The 17765-nt window shown below is 37.5% G+C and overlaps 1 protein-coding gene across 2 annotated transcripts in view; it reads left to right on the top strand.

Annotated features, from left to right (window-relative positions):
• Positions 1 to 17765, top strand: part of TFEC (transcription factor EC) — a 91920-nt gene that overhangs the window by 20853 nt on the left and 53302 nt on the right. For both annotated transcript variants that reach the window (XM_043463138.1, XM_043463139.1), the window contains exon 2: positions 7406 to 7657. In XM_043463138.1, the coding sequence (XP_043319073.1) occupies positions 7478 to 7657 (180 nt within the window). In that variant the 5' untranslated portion in view covers positions 7406 to 7477. The remainder of the gene's footprint in view (positions 1 to 7405; positions 7658 to 17765) is intronic.

The following is a 17765-nucleotide window of genomic DNA, read 5'->3' on the forward strand; positions in this document are numbered from 1 at the left end:
ACAGCTATTCAGAAATCTAAGTAAAACTTTTGATGAACCCAGCCTACTTTGTTCAGTAGTCATATCTCAATCAGACAAGCTCGACTGTATAATTTTAGGTTTAGTCAAGATGAGATTTATGGGTATATCATATCCAAAGACTGCTGTGCAGAAAGTAAGATTTGAAGAAATGAGTTATTAATCTTTGCTACAGAATATTAACAAATGTCATGTGGCTTTTATGAGTAGGTATCTAGGAGGTAGTAGATTCATAAGCTCCCCAAAATAGATTTCTTCTTATATACCTCTGCTACTGGGAACATAATTAATAGTTACCTATTACTCACTTATGAAATCCAAGCTTTTACTTCATTTATTAAATTCAACCTTAGTACAAAATTAGCAAAATTAAATAAGTACCGTCATGTTGTAGTGAATGAGATTGTCTGTCTTGCTTTCTTATGTATATATATACATGCTTGTGTGTGTGTGTGTGTGTGTGTGTGTGGTGGTAGTACATGTGTTTTTATTTACTATGACCAAATAGTAAATATGTATAAAATAAATATATTTCTTGCTGAGTATGTTTCTGTTTCTGTTTTTGCAGATAATCTTGCCTGATTGTTCTTTTCTTTTTTTTTGCGAGTCAAATTAATGATGATAAAATGCCTTGTTATTGAGACAATTGCTTGTGTGATGTTTGCCACCACTTTTTAGTTTTGAATTTCCAAAGGCCAGTACCCAGAAGGTGTTTCATCTCCCAGGTTCCGTGCCCTCAGTTAAGATAAGTGGTCTCCAGGTGGATGGTGACGCATGGGTCACAGACCTGCTTTCTGGAAAGGAATGATTTTCCCTTGGGACTGGCTTTAACAAAGAGCACATTCTCATTAAATGTTTGCTGAGTGAATGTTGAAAGAATTAGCTGATGGCTTTTATAATTATCTTACGATTTCTCTATAAAATATAACTTTTAAAAGAGGCTATCATATATATTTGCATAAATATGAATTATGTTTAAAAGTTCTTATATGATTTGTCCCAATAGTTAAGAATATATGATACAAGTGGACAATATCAGAGACAGAGAATCACAGGGTTGGTGAAGTCCTTCACAGTTTTTGGTTTTTTGTACAGCTACCCACCCAATTGTTTCTAAAATTTCCTCCCACAAAATACCCTTCCTGTTGCTATTCACTATATAGGATCTGGAATTCATCTGAGGACTGAGTCAAAAGGCTATAGTGTGGAACAATGAAATGTAAATTGGGATAATTCATGTGTTTAAAAGCATAATTTGAAAACCACTATGTGAGAATAAGAATGCCTCCTCACGGGAACAGAGAGAGCCCTTTTGCCAGAACTGCTTGCCTGGCCTGTATTTCTCCACAGCTCTACTACCTACCAGGAGATTTTAAATACAAACACAAATAGGGCCACATAACACTTTGTTAGTTTTAATTTCTAACTTAATATTTACTGACTTATATAGGGGAAACCATCCAAGACTGATCTAAACTCTGGAATTTAAAAAAAGCCTCAGGTACCAGATTTTCTTCATCATCTTCTGTTGTGTCAGAGAATATCTGACTTTTTGTCGGTAGTATTGGCCTGCTTGCTCATGGATTTCCATCATTCTTTCAATAATCAGAATTTTCCTGCATCTATTCTAGTCTAAAAATAGGAATAGAAATTTAAAAAAACATAAACACATAAACATTTTGCATTTGTGATTCTCCAGTGATTGTATTTTCTACAACCAGAATAATTTTTTTTTTCTCTTCTTGACCAACTTCTTTAGCCTCTTATACTTGAAGGAATTGGTGTATTTCTAATTTAAAAAAAAATACTTCAATTGACCCATTAAGTATATTCCCTTAGTTATCTTATTAATGAATGTAAGCATATTTATAGCATATCAACACATGCATTTCTAGTTTTTAAAAAGATCTACATCTCTTTATTAGATTGTGAGAGTTTACATTTGAAACACATTAAAAAAATTGGATGTTTTAAGCTGTTTCATTTTTGTAACTCCAAATAATGGAATTTCTGGAAAAAAAACATAATTTCTATCAAAAGCCTGCTGCTGCTGCTGCTGCTGCTAAATCGCTTCAGTCGTGTCTGACTCTATGCCACCCGATAGACGGCAGCCCACCAGGTTCCCCCGTCCCTGGGATTCTCCAGGCAAGAACACTGGAGTGGGTTACCATTTCCTTCTCCAATGCATGAAAGTGAAACGTGAAAGTGAAGTCGCTCAGTCGTGTCTGACTCTTAGCAACTCCATGGACTGCAGCCCACCAGGCTCCTCCGTCCATGGGATTTTCCAGGCAAGAGTACTAGAGTGGGGTACCATTGCCTTCTCCGATCAAAAGCCTATCTTGAGGTAATTGATACTGGGTTATGATCTAACCAGCTGATCCTGGCTAGATTAGTGTGCTTAAATATGAAGTCTGCTGTATAAATTGGTTTGGAAAACATTGACTATGGGTATCTAAGGGTCAAGTCAGATCAGTATAAAGTTTTATGTTTGGGCTTTCACTTGAGCTGATTCATTTTATGCTTCGGGCTTTTGATCAAGAATAAATGTGGTGGATGTTATGGTGCTTGGCCAACATTATGCCCTTCATGACTGAATTACACTTGCTCTAAGTGTGGTCTCTGGTATCTAACGGTCAAGTCAGATCAGTATAAAGTTTTATGTTTGGACTTTCACTTGAGCTGATTCATTTTATGCTTTGGGCTTTTGATAGAATTTTCCAGACAAGAATACTGGAGTGGATTGCCTTTCCCTACTCCACACCACATTTACAGCTCATAGCTATTTATAATGTTTTGGAAAATACGGAGAATATAAGTAAATAAATCCTTTTAAATGAAATAAAACAGATTTCTTCACATAGACAAAGTCTTGAACTTAAGCTGATCATTATTTTTAGTTTTCAGTAACAGCATTCCAGAGAGATAATGTTGAGACATAATTCAGAGTTCAAGAGATATGTTTTATTTATTATTTTTATTAGCAAAACTTCCTTACATCTGGGTGGTCTTAATCTCTTTGATAATCTAAAGAACCAATTCACAATCTGCAACTGCTCTGGCCTTATAGGTGAAGACTTTGAAACTCTGATGTTGGTTTATCTCCCAGGTGGCTCAGTGGTAAAGAATCTGCCTGCCAAGTGGGAGACATGGGTTCAATCTTGGGCCTGGAAGATTCCCCTGCAGAAGGAAATGGCAACCTACTTCAGTATTTTTGTCTGGGAAATCCCATGGACAGAGGAACCTGGAAGGCTACAGTCCATGGGGTCACAAAAGAGTCAGACTTAGCAAGTAAACAACAACAACAACGACAACAGCAATACGTCACTGAGCTTTTTGCTTTGTGTTCCAGTAATTTCAATCAGGAACCAATATCCTGTAGTGCTTAGGAAGCCAGAACCTGTATTCCCATTCCTTCCCTTACTAGTGGAACGATGACAGCCATACCATTTAACCTCTCTAAGTCCTAGTGTTTTCATTTATGTGGTGTAATGTAGATACTATTGATATCTATCTCCTAAGATTGTAACAAGAAGTAAATGAAATATGTACAAAATGCTTAGCAGAGTGCTTGATACTTGTTTCATATTTTTATATTTATCATTATTATCATTTTTGCTGTAGTTGATATTAATATTGCCCAAGTATATTGTAAATTTCTAGAGCCCTAGGGTCACAACTATGACATCCCATGGACTCCTGATGTAACACTCCTGATGTAACACAAAATGCAATAAGTACTCTAATGATGCATCAGTGAATGAACAGCAAAAAATAAATTAGTTAATGAAAGTTGTATATTCTGATTTAACATACTTTTCTTAGAAAAATATACAGTGTTCTTTAGCATTCATTTACATTGTGTGAAAATCAATCAGATTTTTGAATCTGAAAATGCTATTTATAGTGTATGTTTTGTAGATGTGTGTGGATTAAGAAGGATTAATTTAAAACTGTAGAATAATCTAAATAGCTACTCTAAAAAATTACCACTGGCATTTTAATGAAATGTTATTTTACAACTTAAAGCTCATAGCAATATAATTAGTAATATGTGTAATCTTTATTACCAATCTTAATCTTTTTTATATGACTGAAAAATTATTTTATGGTAGTACAATTAAAATAATGCTAAAAATGTCAGCATAACAGAATTAAACTGAAGTAACTACTACAATATTGTAACCCAAACCAGCTAATTTAAATGCAAAATCCTTTGTAAAGGCTATTTATCTGAGCTAATGCATGTTAAGGGATTTAAGGAGTAGATTGTATAACTGAAATAAAAGGAAAAATAAGCACTGTACAGCAATCTTTACTATTGTTTAACATGAGGGAAATATTAAATAGGGTTATATATAGGCCACTTGAGGAAAATGTATTAGAAGCCATACTGCAGCATAGTAAATATAAACGGGGACTGCTGGGCAATCCTATTTTCAGAGGCTTTTAAAGGGAAAGCTTAAAATACTTAAAGTTGTCCTTATACAAATAATGGTATATCATTAACTATGATAATTAGACTGAAGATGCCCAAAATGTTAAGTTTATGTTTTGAAAGAGGAATTTCAAATTACTGGATAGTTGCTTAGTTGGCACATGACACTACTTAGATTTTTCTCTGATTGCTTTTCTGTCAATTCATAATGACTTTAATAAAGTATTGCTATTATAAACTGAGAATACAGAAGGGTTTAAAATTAAGATTTTTTAAAGCTGAAAATGAACTCAGTATCAAAACACTGAAAATATAGAAAATTGAAAAAAAAATCACCTAGGTTTACATCACCCATAAAGTATCAGACAATATTTAGTATATTTATTTCTAGTCTCTGTTCCTTCATGGATAATTTCTTAAACTTTTAATTTAAAAAATTATAATTATACTTAATGTAATATTTATATATAATACAAAGGAATCTAGGAGAAATATACTATATAAAAATCCCTAATAATAGTGAATTAGCTGTATATTCCTTTCATTATTTTAGTCATTCTTACCAGATCCTCAAGAAGTTTTGCTGCCTATATATTTATTCCAGGTTTGGTACCAGTTGCATGTTACTTTAAGGGATATGCTTAAACAGTTGGTTAACATTTAAAGTATTTTCAGTTCAGCTCAGTCACTCAGTCGTGTCCGACTCTTTGCGACCCCGGGGACTGCAGCACGCCAGGCCTCCCTGTCCATCACCAACTCCCAGAGTTGACTCAGACTCATGTCCATCAAGTCGGTGAGGCCATCCAATGATCTCATCCTCTGTTGTCCCCTTCTCCTCCCGCCTTCAATCTTTCCCAGCCTCAGGGTCTTTTCCAGTGAGTCAATTCTTCACATCAGGTGGCCAAAGTATTGGAGTTTCAGCTTCAGCATCAGTCCTTCCAATGTATAGTCAGGACTGATTTCCTTTAGGATGGACTGGCTTGAACTTGCAGTCCAGTGGACTCTCAAGAGTCTTCTCAAGAGTCTTCTCAAGAGTCTTGAACACCACAGTTCAAAAGCATCAATTCTTCGGTGTTCAGCTTTCTTTATAGTCCAACTCTCACATCCATATATAACTACTGGAAAAACCAAAGCTTTGACTAGACTGACCTTTGTTGGTAAAGTAATGTCTCTATTTTTTAATATGCTGTCTAGGTTGGTCCCAGTTTTTCTTCCAAGGAACAAATGTCTTTTAAATTCATGGCTGCAGTCACCATCTGCAGAGATTTTGGAGCCCCCCAAAATAAAGTCTCTCACTGTCTACATTGTTACCCCATCTATTTTGCCATGAAGTGATGGGACTGGATGCCATGACCTTTGTTTTTGATTGTTGAGCTTTAAGCCAACTTTTTCACTCTCCTGTTTCATCTTCATCAAGAGGCTCTTTAGTTCTTCTTCGCTTTCTGCCATAAGGGCTATGTCATCTGTATATCTGAGGTTATTGATATTTCTCCTGGCAATATTGATTCCAGCTTGTGCTTCATCCAGCCCAGCGTTTCTCATGATGTATGTACTCTGCATATAAGTTAAATAAACAGAGTGACAATATGTAGCCTTGACATACTCCTTTCCCAATTTGAAACCAATCTGTTGTTCCATGTCCAGTTCTAACTGTTGCTTCTCGACCTGTATACAGATTTCTCAGGAGGCAGGTCAGGTAGTCTGGTATTCCCATCTCTTGAAGAATTTTCCACAGTTTGTGGTGATCTACACAGTCAAACGCTTTGGCATAGTCAATGAAACAGAAGTAGATGTTTTTCTGGAACTCTCTCGCTTTTTTGATGATCTAACAGTTGTTGCCAATTTGATCTCTGGTTCCTCTGCCTTTTCTAAATCCAGCTTGAACATCGGGAAGTTCACGGTTCACGTATTGCTGAAGCCTGGCTTGGAGAATTTTGAGCATTACTTTGCTAGCATGTGAGATAAGTGCAATTGTGTGGTAGTTTGAACATTCTTTGGCATTGCCTTTCTTTGGGATTGGAATGAAAACTGACCTTTTCCAGTCCTGTGGCCACTGCGGAGCTTTCTAGATTTGCTGGCATAATGAGTGCAGCATTTTCACAGCACCATCTTTTAGGATTTAAAATAGCTCAACTGGAATTCCATCACCTCCACCAGCTTTGTTTGTAGTGATGCTTCCTAAGGCCCACTTGACTTCACATTCCAGGATGTCTGGCTCTAGGTGAGTGATCACACCAGCATGATTATCTGGGTCATGAAGATCTTTTTTGTACAGTTCTTCTGTGTATTCTTGCCACCTCTTCTTAATATCTTCTGCTTCTGTTAGGTCCATACCATTTCTGTCCTTTATTGAGTCCATCTTTGCTTGAAATGTTCCCTTGGTATCTCTACTTTCTTGAAGAGATCTCTAGACTTTTCCATTCTATTGTTTTCCTGTATTTCTTTGCATTGATTGTTGAGAAAGGCTTTCTTATCTCTCCTTGCTATTCTTTGGAACTCTGCATTCAAATGAGTATATCTTTCCTTTTCTCCTTTGCCTTTCACTTCTCTTCTATTTCTCTTCTCTTCTATCTTTTCACTTCTCTTCACTTCACAGCTATTTGTAAGGCCTCCTCAGACAACCATTTTGCCTTTTTGCATTTCTTTTCCTTGGGGATGGTCTTGATCCCTGCCTCCTGTACAGTGTCATGAACTTCCGTCCATAGTTCATCAGGCACTCTGCATATCAGATCTAATCCCTTGACTATTTACTAAAGTATTTTAGTAAAGTTTAAATTATTCCTTAAAACTATAATCCATTAATATTTTATGTAAATTATGACAGATGTGTAGATCATAAATAAGAAAGAAACTGGACATTATAGTGTTTACTGTCATAATTCAGTTGTCAAAAGTGGAACTCCTTTACCAGATGATGCTACACATTGCATTTGTTTGTGTTCTATTTGGTAGGTCCCAGCACACTTGGAAAGTCCTGCAAGGACTCAGCTACAGAAGGTTCAGCAACAGCAAGTAAAACCCTTCATGACCCTTGACCACCAGATTCTCAACCAGACTTTTAAACGGTCACATCCTCCAACACCAAGCAGTGAACTTCTGGTGCAGCATGGACACCCGTCTCCCAAGAGTGACCTTGGTCTCGCTGGAAATCCACTCACCAAGTTGCTGACTCTTGGCAAAGAAGATGACAATACAGAATGGCATGTATGTCTAATGACTGACTTATGAAAATATATAGTTTCTTGAAAAAAAAAAACTTTAAGAAATTGAAGTCAATATTTTTATAGTAAACATTCTATATGCAAATTTATTTAACAAAAAGGATGTCTTAATTTATTAATTTTTATAATTAGTTATTTCCATAATAATTGTTTTGCATGAAATATAACAATTCATTTAAAATTTTTCATTTCAGTTTTGTATCAATGTGAGTCAAAATATGTTCTATCAGTAATTTATGTTAAGAATATTTAGCTTTAATTATACTGGTTTTCTGATAGTTTTAGTTAAAATATTTATCAACAGTTACATTCTCTGAAGTGCCCATTAAGATGAAACAAGTGGAATTTAAATAATACTAAAAATTTACTCTAGAAATGTTTATCAGAATGAGACTAATAGTCTTCTTGCACTTAATATTTTATAGTATTATATCTGAATTTTTAATTATTGATTATTCATTCCTTTCTATTTTCAACAAATACTTGCTTTACATTTACTAAGTAAGAGAAAACTTGAGGTGCTGAAGATATAAAATGAATGAGTGTCTAGCTTTGTGGAGTTAATAATTATTGTGACTTGTTTGTAAATGGACCTTAAAAAAGTCCTGAAAAATCAGTAGAAGTGGGAAAGAACTAGAACTGGGAAAAAGACTTCCTTTAATATTTCAATGTAGGAAATCTACATCAATAACTGAGTTTTCTATTCTTTTCTTTTTTTCCATTTGATTAGTTAGATGAAGCCATGATCCTATTTGCTCCTAGATTTAATCTCCCAATCTACATTCCTGGTGATTTTTACTGAATTCAGGTCACTGCTTTTAAGGGAAGTCTATAGTCTCCAGGTGCAAAAGAATAATACTCAGTATCTCAGTATTTAAATTCCAAATGATAGAGGAAAATTTTCTTTTGCAAATTTTATGTTAATCTAGAAAAGTGAAAAGAGGAAGGATCTAGTAGATTGTTTAATAAAATATAAAGCACTCACAAACCAGGACTAGTTAAAATCCAAAACTGAATATAAATCTCTACATGTATATTTACTTAAACTTTTCCATGACAAATATATAAAGAATTTTCCAAAAAAACATGTAGAACTAGATTCTCTGTTCACTCTATGAAGATCATAAAAATATATATAAGATGAGAATCATCTGTTCATCTGTACAGTAAATATTAGAACTCACCCAATACAATTTGTCTTATAACCACCTTCTTTCAAAGTTTTCTCTTTTGTGGAAGGTTGATTTACAAAGGAAAAAACAAATTCCAAAAGCTATGCATATGTCTGTCTATTCTAGGCAAAACCCAGAAAATGATCGGAGTATGTACCTTTTGAAATATGATGCTGTGATAGTATAGCGGTTAGTACTCTGTGTTGTGAAATATGTTTTCTAAAAAATGAGAAAGGATGAGTAACATATGTTAATTTTCTTAGTAAGCAGTTTTATTCCTTAGGAACACAGCTTTCATTTTATAATAAGCTTGTACATTATAAGAGAAGTTTACCTGATCTTAGTGGTCCTTTATGTGGTGTCAGTCAAAACCACTTGCATGGCTGGGAAGGGTTGAAAACTTCAATATGTGCAATGGTCTAGGGACAGCATGCACGCTGGCTGCAGATAAACATTTTCTAAATTTTTAACCATTTTTCTTTAACTGTGTATTAAAAGGATCTTCTGTCATTAATGTTCAGTTAATCATAGTTTTATTTCATCTGTTATAGTTTTAATGTGTGTGTTTTTTAATTTAATTTATCATGGACACATTTTCACATACTGCCATCAATTCCAGTTTTGCTGTCCTTAGTAGCTACGATGCATCCTACTTTTTTGCCATTTGCTGATATTCTTTCATTAGTTCTAGGAGTCCTTGTCACAAAGCAGGAAGTGTGCAGTCTTTACAGTCAGACAGCATGAGGTTAAAACCACTGCTTACTAGTTGTGGGGTCTCAATCCTTAACCTCTCTTACTAGCATTTCTACAGCTTGAAGAGTTCCTTTGATACTCACCTTTTCTGGGTGGGTTGTAGGGAACTTCTGTGATCTTTCGTTTTTATGATTACTTTAAATTATATTTTATTGAGGAATAATTGACATAATAACTGTATACATTTGAGGCGTATAGAATGATGATTTAATTTGTGTATATTGTGAAATGATTACCACAATAGATTCAGTTAACATCCATCTTGTCATGTAGACACAATAAAAGAAAAAGAGGATTGAAAACTTTCCTGTATATCCTATAACATTGTTAAATATAGTTGTTGCATTGTAGTACATTATATCCCTAGTAGTTATTTATCCTATAATTTTAGTTTGTATCTTGTGACCACCTTTCTCCAATTCCATGCCACATTCCCCCACCCCACTTCTGGTAGCCACAAGTATGATCTCTTTTTCTATGAGGTTTTTTTGTTTTTTCTTTTATAATCCATATATAAGTGATATCACACACTATTTGTCTTTCTCTGTCTGACTTATTTCACTTGGCATAATGCCCTCAAGGCCTATTCTTGTTGTTGCCAGTGATAAGATTTCCTTGTTTTTTCATGCCTAAATAGCATTCTTATTTATATATTTAGTTTCTTTAGCCATTCACTGATGGGTGGACACAGGTTGCTTTCACATCTTGGTTTTGTAAATACTATGAACATGGGGCCGCAGATATCTTTTCAAAGTATTGTTTTTATTAGCTTTGGGTATATTCCCAGGAGTGGAATTTTAGTATCATATGGTAGTTCTATTTTTAATTTTTTTCAGGATCCTGAATACTGTTTTCTATAGTAGCTGTATCAATTTACAGTCTCACCAATATCATAAAAGGGTAAGCTTTTTTCCACATCCTGGTCAGCGTTATTATTTTATCTTTTTGTGATTGCTATTCTCATAGGTATAAGGTGATATCTTATTGTGGTTTGAATTTGCATTCCCCTAATAACTAATGACGTTAAGCATCTTTTCATGTACCTGTTGGCCTTTTGTTTATTTTCTTTGGAGAAATATGTATTCAGGTCCTTCTCTCATTTTTTTAATTGCATTTTTATTGTTGTTGTAGGAGCTTTTCTATAGGTCTTGGTTATTAACTCCTTATCAGATGTATGGTTTGCAAACATTTTTTTTCCCTTTTCCATAGATTGATCACTGGCGAATTATGCTTTTAATATGTGCTGAGTTTAGTTTGCTAGTATCTTATTGAGAACTTTTGCATCTATATTCATCAGGGATATTGGCCTATAGCTTTCTTCTTTAGTAATCTCATTTTCTGATTTTAGTATCAGGACAATGCTGGCCTCATAAAATCAGTTTGAAAGTGTTCCCTCCTCTTTGATTTTTTGGGAAGACTTTGAGAAGGATTGGTGTTAATTCTTCTTGAAATGTTTGGTAAAATTCACCAGAAAAAGTCATCTGGTCCTGGGTTTTTCTCATTGGGGGATTTTTTTATTACTAATTTAACTCAATCTCCGCTAGTACTTGGTATATTCAGATTTTCTACTTCTTCCTGATTCAATCTTAATAAATTTTATGCTTCTAAGTATTTTTCCATTTCTTCTAGGTTTCACAGTTTTTTGAAAAATATAGTTGTTCTGTGTTGCCCTTTATGATCCTTTGAATTTGTTCAAATCTACCCTTTCCTTATTGATTCTCTGTGTGGATAATCTATCCATTGTTGAGAGTGGTAAAAAGTCTTCAATCATTATTGTTTATAATTGTTGTTTATTTTTCTTATTAGCTCTGTTAGTTGTTGCTTTATATATTTATATGTTCTTATGTTGGACTCATAAATTGTTATATCAGTTTGATGTGTTGACCCCTTTACTTTTATATTATGACTTTCCTTGTCTCTCTCTCTCTCTTTTTTTTTTTTTTAGGCCATTTTTAGTTTTGTCTGTTTTGTCTGATGTAATCAATGTAAACTATTCCTGCTTTCTTTTAGTTACCATTGTTTGAAATGTCTTTTTCCATCCCTTCACTCTCAATCTCTATCTTACAGTGAAAGTAAGTCTCCCAGAGACAGTGGTTCTTGAATCTTTTTTTTAAAATCCACTTATTCACACTATGTCTTTGAATTGGATAATTTAATCTGTTTATATTTAAAACGATTACTGATAGGTAAGGGCTTGTGTGTGCTTGTGCTCAGTCATGTCTGACTCTTCGCAACCTCCTGGACTGTAGCCCACCAGGTTCCTCTGTCCATGGAATTTTCCAGGCAAGAATACTGGAATGCAGTGCAGTTTTCTACTCCAAGGGATCTTTCTGACCCAGGGATCGAACCTGTGTCTCTTGCATCTACTGCCTTGGCAGACAGACGTTTTATCACTGCATCACCTAGGAAGCTGTAAGGGCTTCCTACAACAAAATGTTATTAGTTGCTTTCTGGTTGTTTGGTAGCTTCAACAATTTCTGTTTCTTATCCCGCTATCTTTTTGTTCTGTTTTGTTTTGCCTTTTGGAATCAACATGCTTTGACTTTTTTTTTTTTTTTCCATTTATTTTTATTAGTTGGAGGCTAATTACAATATTGTAGTGGTTTTTGTCATACATTGACATGAATCAGCCATGGATTTGACTTCTTTATCAAGTTCTTTTGTGTAATTAGTGTAAGATTTTCCCTGTGTGTTCCAGGGCTCAGTTGCTTCAGTCTCTTCCAACAATCAACTGTAGTGCACCAGGTGTGGGATTCTTCAGGTAAGATGCTGGAGGCTATTGCCACACCCTTCTCCAGGGGATCATCCCAGTTCACAGATTGAACCCCTGTCTCTTATGTCTTCTGCACTGGCAGATGGGCTCTTTACCTCTAGCACCACCTGCAGTGTTTTCCATGAGACTCTACACAAAATTTGTCCATTGTCCAGTCTCTCAGGTGTGTCTGACTCTTTGCAACCCCACGGACTGCAGCACACCAGGCTTCCCTGTCCTTTACCATCTCCCATAGTTTGGTCAAACTCATTTCCATTGAGTCATCCAACCATCTTGTCCTCTGTCATCCCCTTCTCCTCCTGCCTTCAATCTTTCCCAGCATCAGGGTCTTTTCTAATGAGTCAGCTCTTCCCATCAGGTTGCCAAAGTATTGGAGCTTCAGTTTCAGCATCAGTCTTCCCAATGAGTATTCAGGACTGATTTCCTTTACAATTGACTGTTTTGATCTCCTTGCAGTCCAACGGACTCAAGAGTCTTCTCCGGCAACACAGTTCAAAAACATCAATTCTTTGGCTCTCAGTCTTCTTTATGGTCCAACTTTCACATCCATACATGACCACTGGAGAAAACATAGCTTTGACTAGATGGACCTTTGTTGGCAAAGTAATGTCTCTGCTTCTTAATATGTTGTCTAGCTTTGTCATAACTTTTCTTCCAAGGAGCAAGTGTCTTTTAATTTCATGGCTGCAATCACCATCTGCAGTGATTTTGGACCCCAAGAAAATAAAGTCTGTCACTGTTTCCATTGTTTCCCCATCTATTTGCCATGAAGTGATGGAACTGGATGCCATGATCTTTGTTTTCTGAATGTTGAGTTTTAAGCCAGCTTTTTCACTCTCCTCTTTCACTTTCATCAAGAGGCTCTTTAGTTCTTCTTCACTTTCCGCCATAAGGTGGTGTCATCTGCATATCTGAAGTTATTGTATTTCTCCCTGCAATCTTGATTCCTGTTTGTGCTTCATCCAGCTGGGCATTTTGTGTGATGTACTCTGCATTGAAGTTAAATAAGCACGGTGATAACATACATCTTTGACGTTTTCCTTTCCCAATTTTGAACCAGTTCATTGTTTCATGTCCAGTTTTAACAGTTGCTTCCTGACCTGCATACAGGTTTCTCAGGAGGCAGGTAAGGTGGTCTGGTATTCCCATCTGTTTAAGAATTTTCCAGTTTGTTTGATCTACACAGTCAAAGGCTTTAGCGTAGTCAATGAGTCAGAAGTAGATGTTATTCTACAATTCTCTTGCTTTTTCTATGAGTCAACAGATGTTGGCATTTTGATCTCTGATTCCTCTGCCTTTTCCAAATCCATCTTGTAACACCCTATTTTAAATTGATAGCAAGCAACTTCAATAGAATTTGTATTCTTTGTACTTCTCCTCAGTTATTGCTGTTAATATGTATATGTTATTGTATCAGATTATTAATAATAGATTATTCTATTTATTCTATTTCTTAATTTTGTTTCAGTATTGACCATCTGGTGATGTCCATGTGTAGAGTCTTCTCTGGTGTTGTTGGAAGAGGGTGTTTGCTGTGACCAGTGTGTACTCTTGGCAAAACTCTGTTAGCCTTTGACCTGCTTGTTTTGTACTCCAAGGCCAAATTTGCCTGTTACTCCAGGTATCTCGACTTCCCACTTTTGCATTCCAGTGCCCTATAATAAAAAGGACATCATTTTTTTTCATGTAGGTTACTAAACTTCCTCAAAAGGATTATTCTGAATTCTTTATTGATTTATCAGACAGTTCACAGATCTCCATTTATTTAGAGTTAGTTATCCGAGTTTTATTAGTTCCCTTTGGTAGTATCATATTTACCTGACTTTTTGTGATCCTTAATTCCTTGCATTGGTTTCTGTGCATCTGATTAATAGTGCTGCCCTTGCGGACTTTACAGGCTTGCTTTGTCAGTGACAGTTCTTCACCAGGCTGCTCAGTTTTGGTTTCTGGGTGAGTCTGCCACTAAAGTCTTTGTGCAGATAATTCCTGTTATTATGATCTATTTGTGCCAGGCAACTGAGGACATGGATTGGGGGTTGTGCCACCAGCTGAGAGAAGCTGGATAGGACTGCTGGCTTTGTTCCTTACACAAGTGATGCTGTTGAATGGGCTCCATAGTTGCTTGAATTCTCTGATCAGGCTTACAACAAAGGTCCATCTAGTCAAGGCTATGGTTTCTCCAGTAGTCATGTATGGATGTGAGAGTTGGACTATAAAGAAAGCTGAGTGCTGAAGAATTGATGCTTTTGAACTGTGGTGTTGGAGAAAACTCTTGAGAGTCCCTTGTCCATCCTAAAGGAGATCAGTTCTGGGTGTTCATTGGGAGGACTGATACTGAAGCTGAAACTCCAATACTTTGGCCACCTGATGCGAAGAGCTGCCTCATTTGAAAAGACCCTGATGCTGGGAAAGATTGAGGGCAGGAGGAGAAGGGGATGAGAGAAGATGAGATGGTTGGATGGCATCACAGAATCAATGGACATGGTTTTGGGTGGACTCTGGGAGTTGGTGATGGACAGGAAGGCCTGGTGTGCTGCAGTTCATGGGGTCGCAAAGAGTTGGAAATGACTGAATGACTGAACTGAACTGAACCGAACTGAATTAGATAGTTGGGACTGAATGTAGCAAATATAGCAGATGGGGCTATGAATTAGCTTCCCTCTCCTGGCAGAGAAGCAGGCCAGGGCCCTTGGCCTATGCAGTTCATTGTCTGGGGGCCTGAATAAGGCCTGAGTATTCACTGAATTGGAGAAGGCAATGGCACCCCACTCCAGTACTCTTGCCTGGAAAATCCCATGGACAGAGGAGCCTGGTAGGCTGCAGTCCATGGGGTCGTGAAGAGTCAGACATGACTGAGCGACTTCACTTTCACTTTTCACTTTCATGCATTGGAGAAGGAAATGGCTACCCACTCCAGTGTTCTTGCCTGGAGAATCCCAGGGACGGGGGAGCCTGGTGGGCTGCCATCTATGGGGTCGCATAGAGTCGGACACGAATGAAGTGACTTAGCAGCAGCATCATAAACTGAATTCCCTGGTCAGGTGAGGCCACTGATTTTGCTCTACAGGGGAAGTCATGGGTTGTGTTCTCTGTTCAAATGCCACTGTATGTGGGGCTATTGAATGGGCCATGCCTCTTCCCCTGTGCTCTGGTTAATTTCCCTGGAAGGATAGGTTGAAGGCTGTATTCAGTGATGAGCAAGACTATTAATTAGATTCCCTGCCCAGACAGTAAGAGAAGCTGCTCTAAAACTAGTAAAGCTCTTTGTGATCTTAACTCAGTCGGACCCACACCCAAGTTCCTTGGCTGAAGAGCGCCACTGGCTTTGTTCTCCAGTTCTGTTTGCTGTTTGCTCAGCTTGACTGTGGCTGTGCTTACAGCTTTCAGGTATTTTCGCTTGCCCTTCTGATCAGTTGGAGTCAGAGGACGCTATTCACAGTGGGTGAAACTGTTTCAGGCCCTGTGCCTGGGAGGGAGGGGGTTGGGCCCCTCCAGGCTATTTTCAATTTTCCAAAGAGGTTCTCAAGTTGCAGAGAGGCCAGGAGCTACCCTCAGCCTTGACTATGAATTAATCTTCCTGCTTGTGCCTGCATGGGAAGATCCCATGATTGGTATTGGCTTTGCTCTGGGGGTGATCTGCTCTGCTCGTCCACCTGCCTCTTGGCGTGAACACCACTGTACCACACAGCTTCCAGGAGTTGTCCCTAGCTCTTCTGGTCAGATGAGGCTGCCAGGGGCCTCTGACTCATCATCTTGCCTTGGTATGGGCAAATGGGCTCTACAACTGATACAACTTCTTTGAGGATCTGAATCAGTCAAATCCGCACCCCCTCCAACCAATTATCTGGTCATGGTGTACCCCTGATTGGGTTCTGCTGACAAGTGAAGTTGCTGGTTGGGGTTGCTCCTCAGGCATTAAAGGACTGTCTGCCAAGATCTGTGTGCTGGTGTTACAAGCCCTCCCTGCTTCTTTATCATAGTCAGATTCTCAGCTACTGGATCCCATAGGTTCCTCTCAATTCCCATGGTAAGAAATCAAAGTAGGGGCTCCCACAAAGCAACTTCACAATGTTGAAGGTGACTGATTGTTCCTGTTGGGTTCTCTTTTCCCACTGGAGCAACCAGGGACTCAGAGACCTCTCTGCAGAGTGTTGTACTGTCTTAGTGAAACCAGTAGGTGTCGTTTCCGGGGCTCCACAGAGTTCTGGCACCACAGGCTTTTAAGTCTCAATGCAAAGAGTTCAGCAAAAGCAAATTGGTAGGTGAGAAGAGATTTACTAGAATAGGACGCTTTTGAGACTTACAAGTTGGTGAGCGAGAAATGCTGCATCCTGAGGACTTAGTGGGCTACAGTTTTATAACCAAAGGAAAAGTGGGGAGTGGGAGAAGACCATCTTTGTCTTTCTTGAGTAGACATCTTGTTTCCATCATTAGTTCTTCCCTCACACAGGGCAGTGAGCTTTACTTGTCCCTCCCTATATGGTTAGGGCGGGACTGTCATAGCACTTTGGAAAAATATTTTCAAGTCTCAGTACAATGAGACTTGTACAATGAAAGACACTCAATACAATGAGAGTCTTTCATTTTGAAAAGTCACCTTCCCATAAATAATTGTTTGTTGTGTTCACAGAACCTGTTTGGGGGGGTCATTAATTACTGAGCTTATTGGGAAGGATGTGGGTCTCATGCTACCATTTTTTTTGTTTGTTTGTTTGTTTGGGGGCATGTCTCATGTTTCTGTTGCATGGTTTTGTTGCTAAGCAAGCCTGCTTGGTTTTGTGGTTAAGCAAACATGCTTTCTCTAGTAATGCTTAATTTACAGGAGTTTTCCATCTTTTTCCACCTATATTCCCCTAGTGGGATTAGCTATTTAATCACCTGTTTTGTCCCCTCCTTCTGTCCCTCTCACTAGGGGAGGGTCAATGAGATCAACGTGTAGCTGCTTCTCTCACCTTCTAATGCAGACTGCCTTGATCTCTGAGGTTCAGCGGGTATTTCAGCCTCACCCCCATGCTCTAGGATTCTCTCAGTGGTGTTTTGTTTCTGAATAGACATTAATTGTTCTCAGGAAGTGGATTGAATTCAGGAACTATCTGTGTTTCCATCTTAGTGATGTCACTTACATTTTAAAAGTTTCTAACACAAGGGCAGTGTGAATGCTCAGGAGATGGTGGTTGCCAAATTTTGGTATTTCTTTCTTCTGTGCTTATCCTCCTGTGACATCAGGGAACACGTCATTACTTCAAATAATATACAGCCTCGACTTACTCCTTTTCCGATTTGGAACCAGTCTGTCTGTTGTTCCATGTCCAGTTCTTACTGTTGCTCTCTGTGAGAGCATCCATAGATTCAGGATTTAGGAGTTGGAATTAAGAGTAACTTGGTGATTAAAG

Source organism: Cervus canadensis, chromosome 3 (assembly GCF_019320065.1).
Source record: "Cervus canadensis isolate Bull #8, Minnesota chromosome 3, ASM1932006v1, whole genome shotgun sequence".
Lineage (NCBI taxonomy): Eukaryota > Metazoa > Chordata > Mammalia > Artiodactyla > Cervidae > Cervus > Cervus canadensis.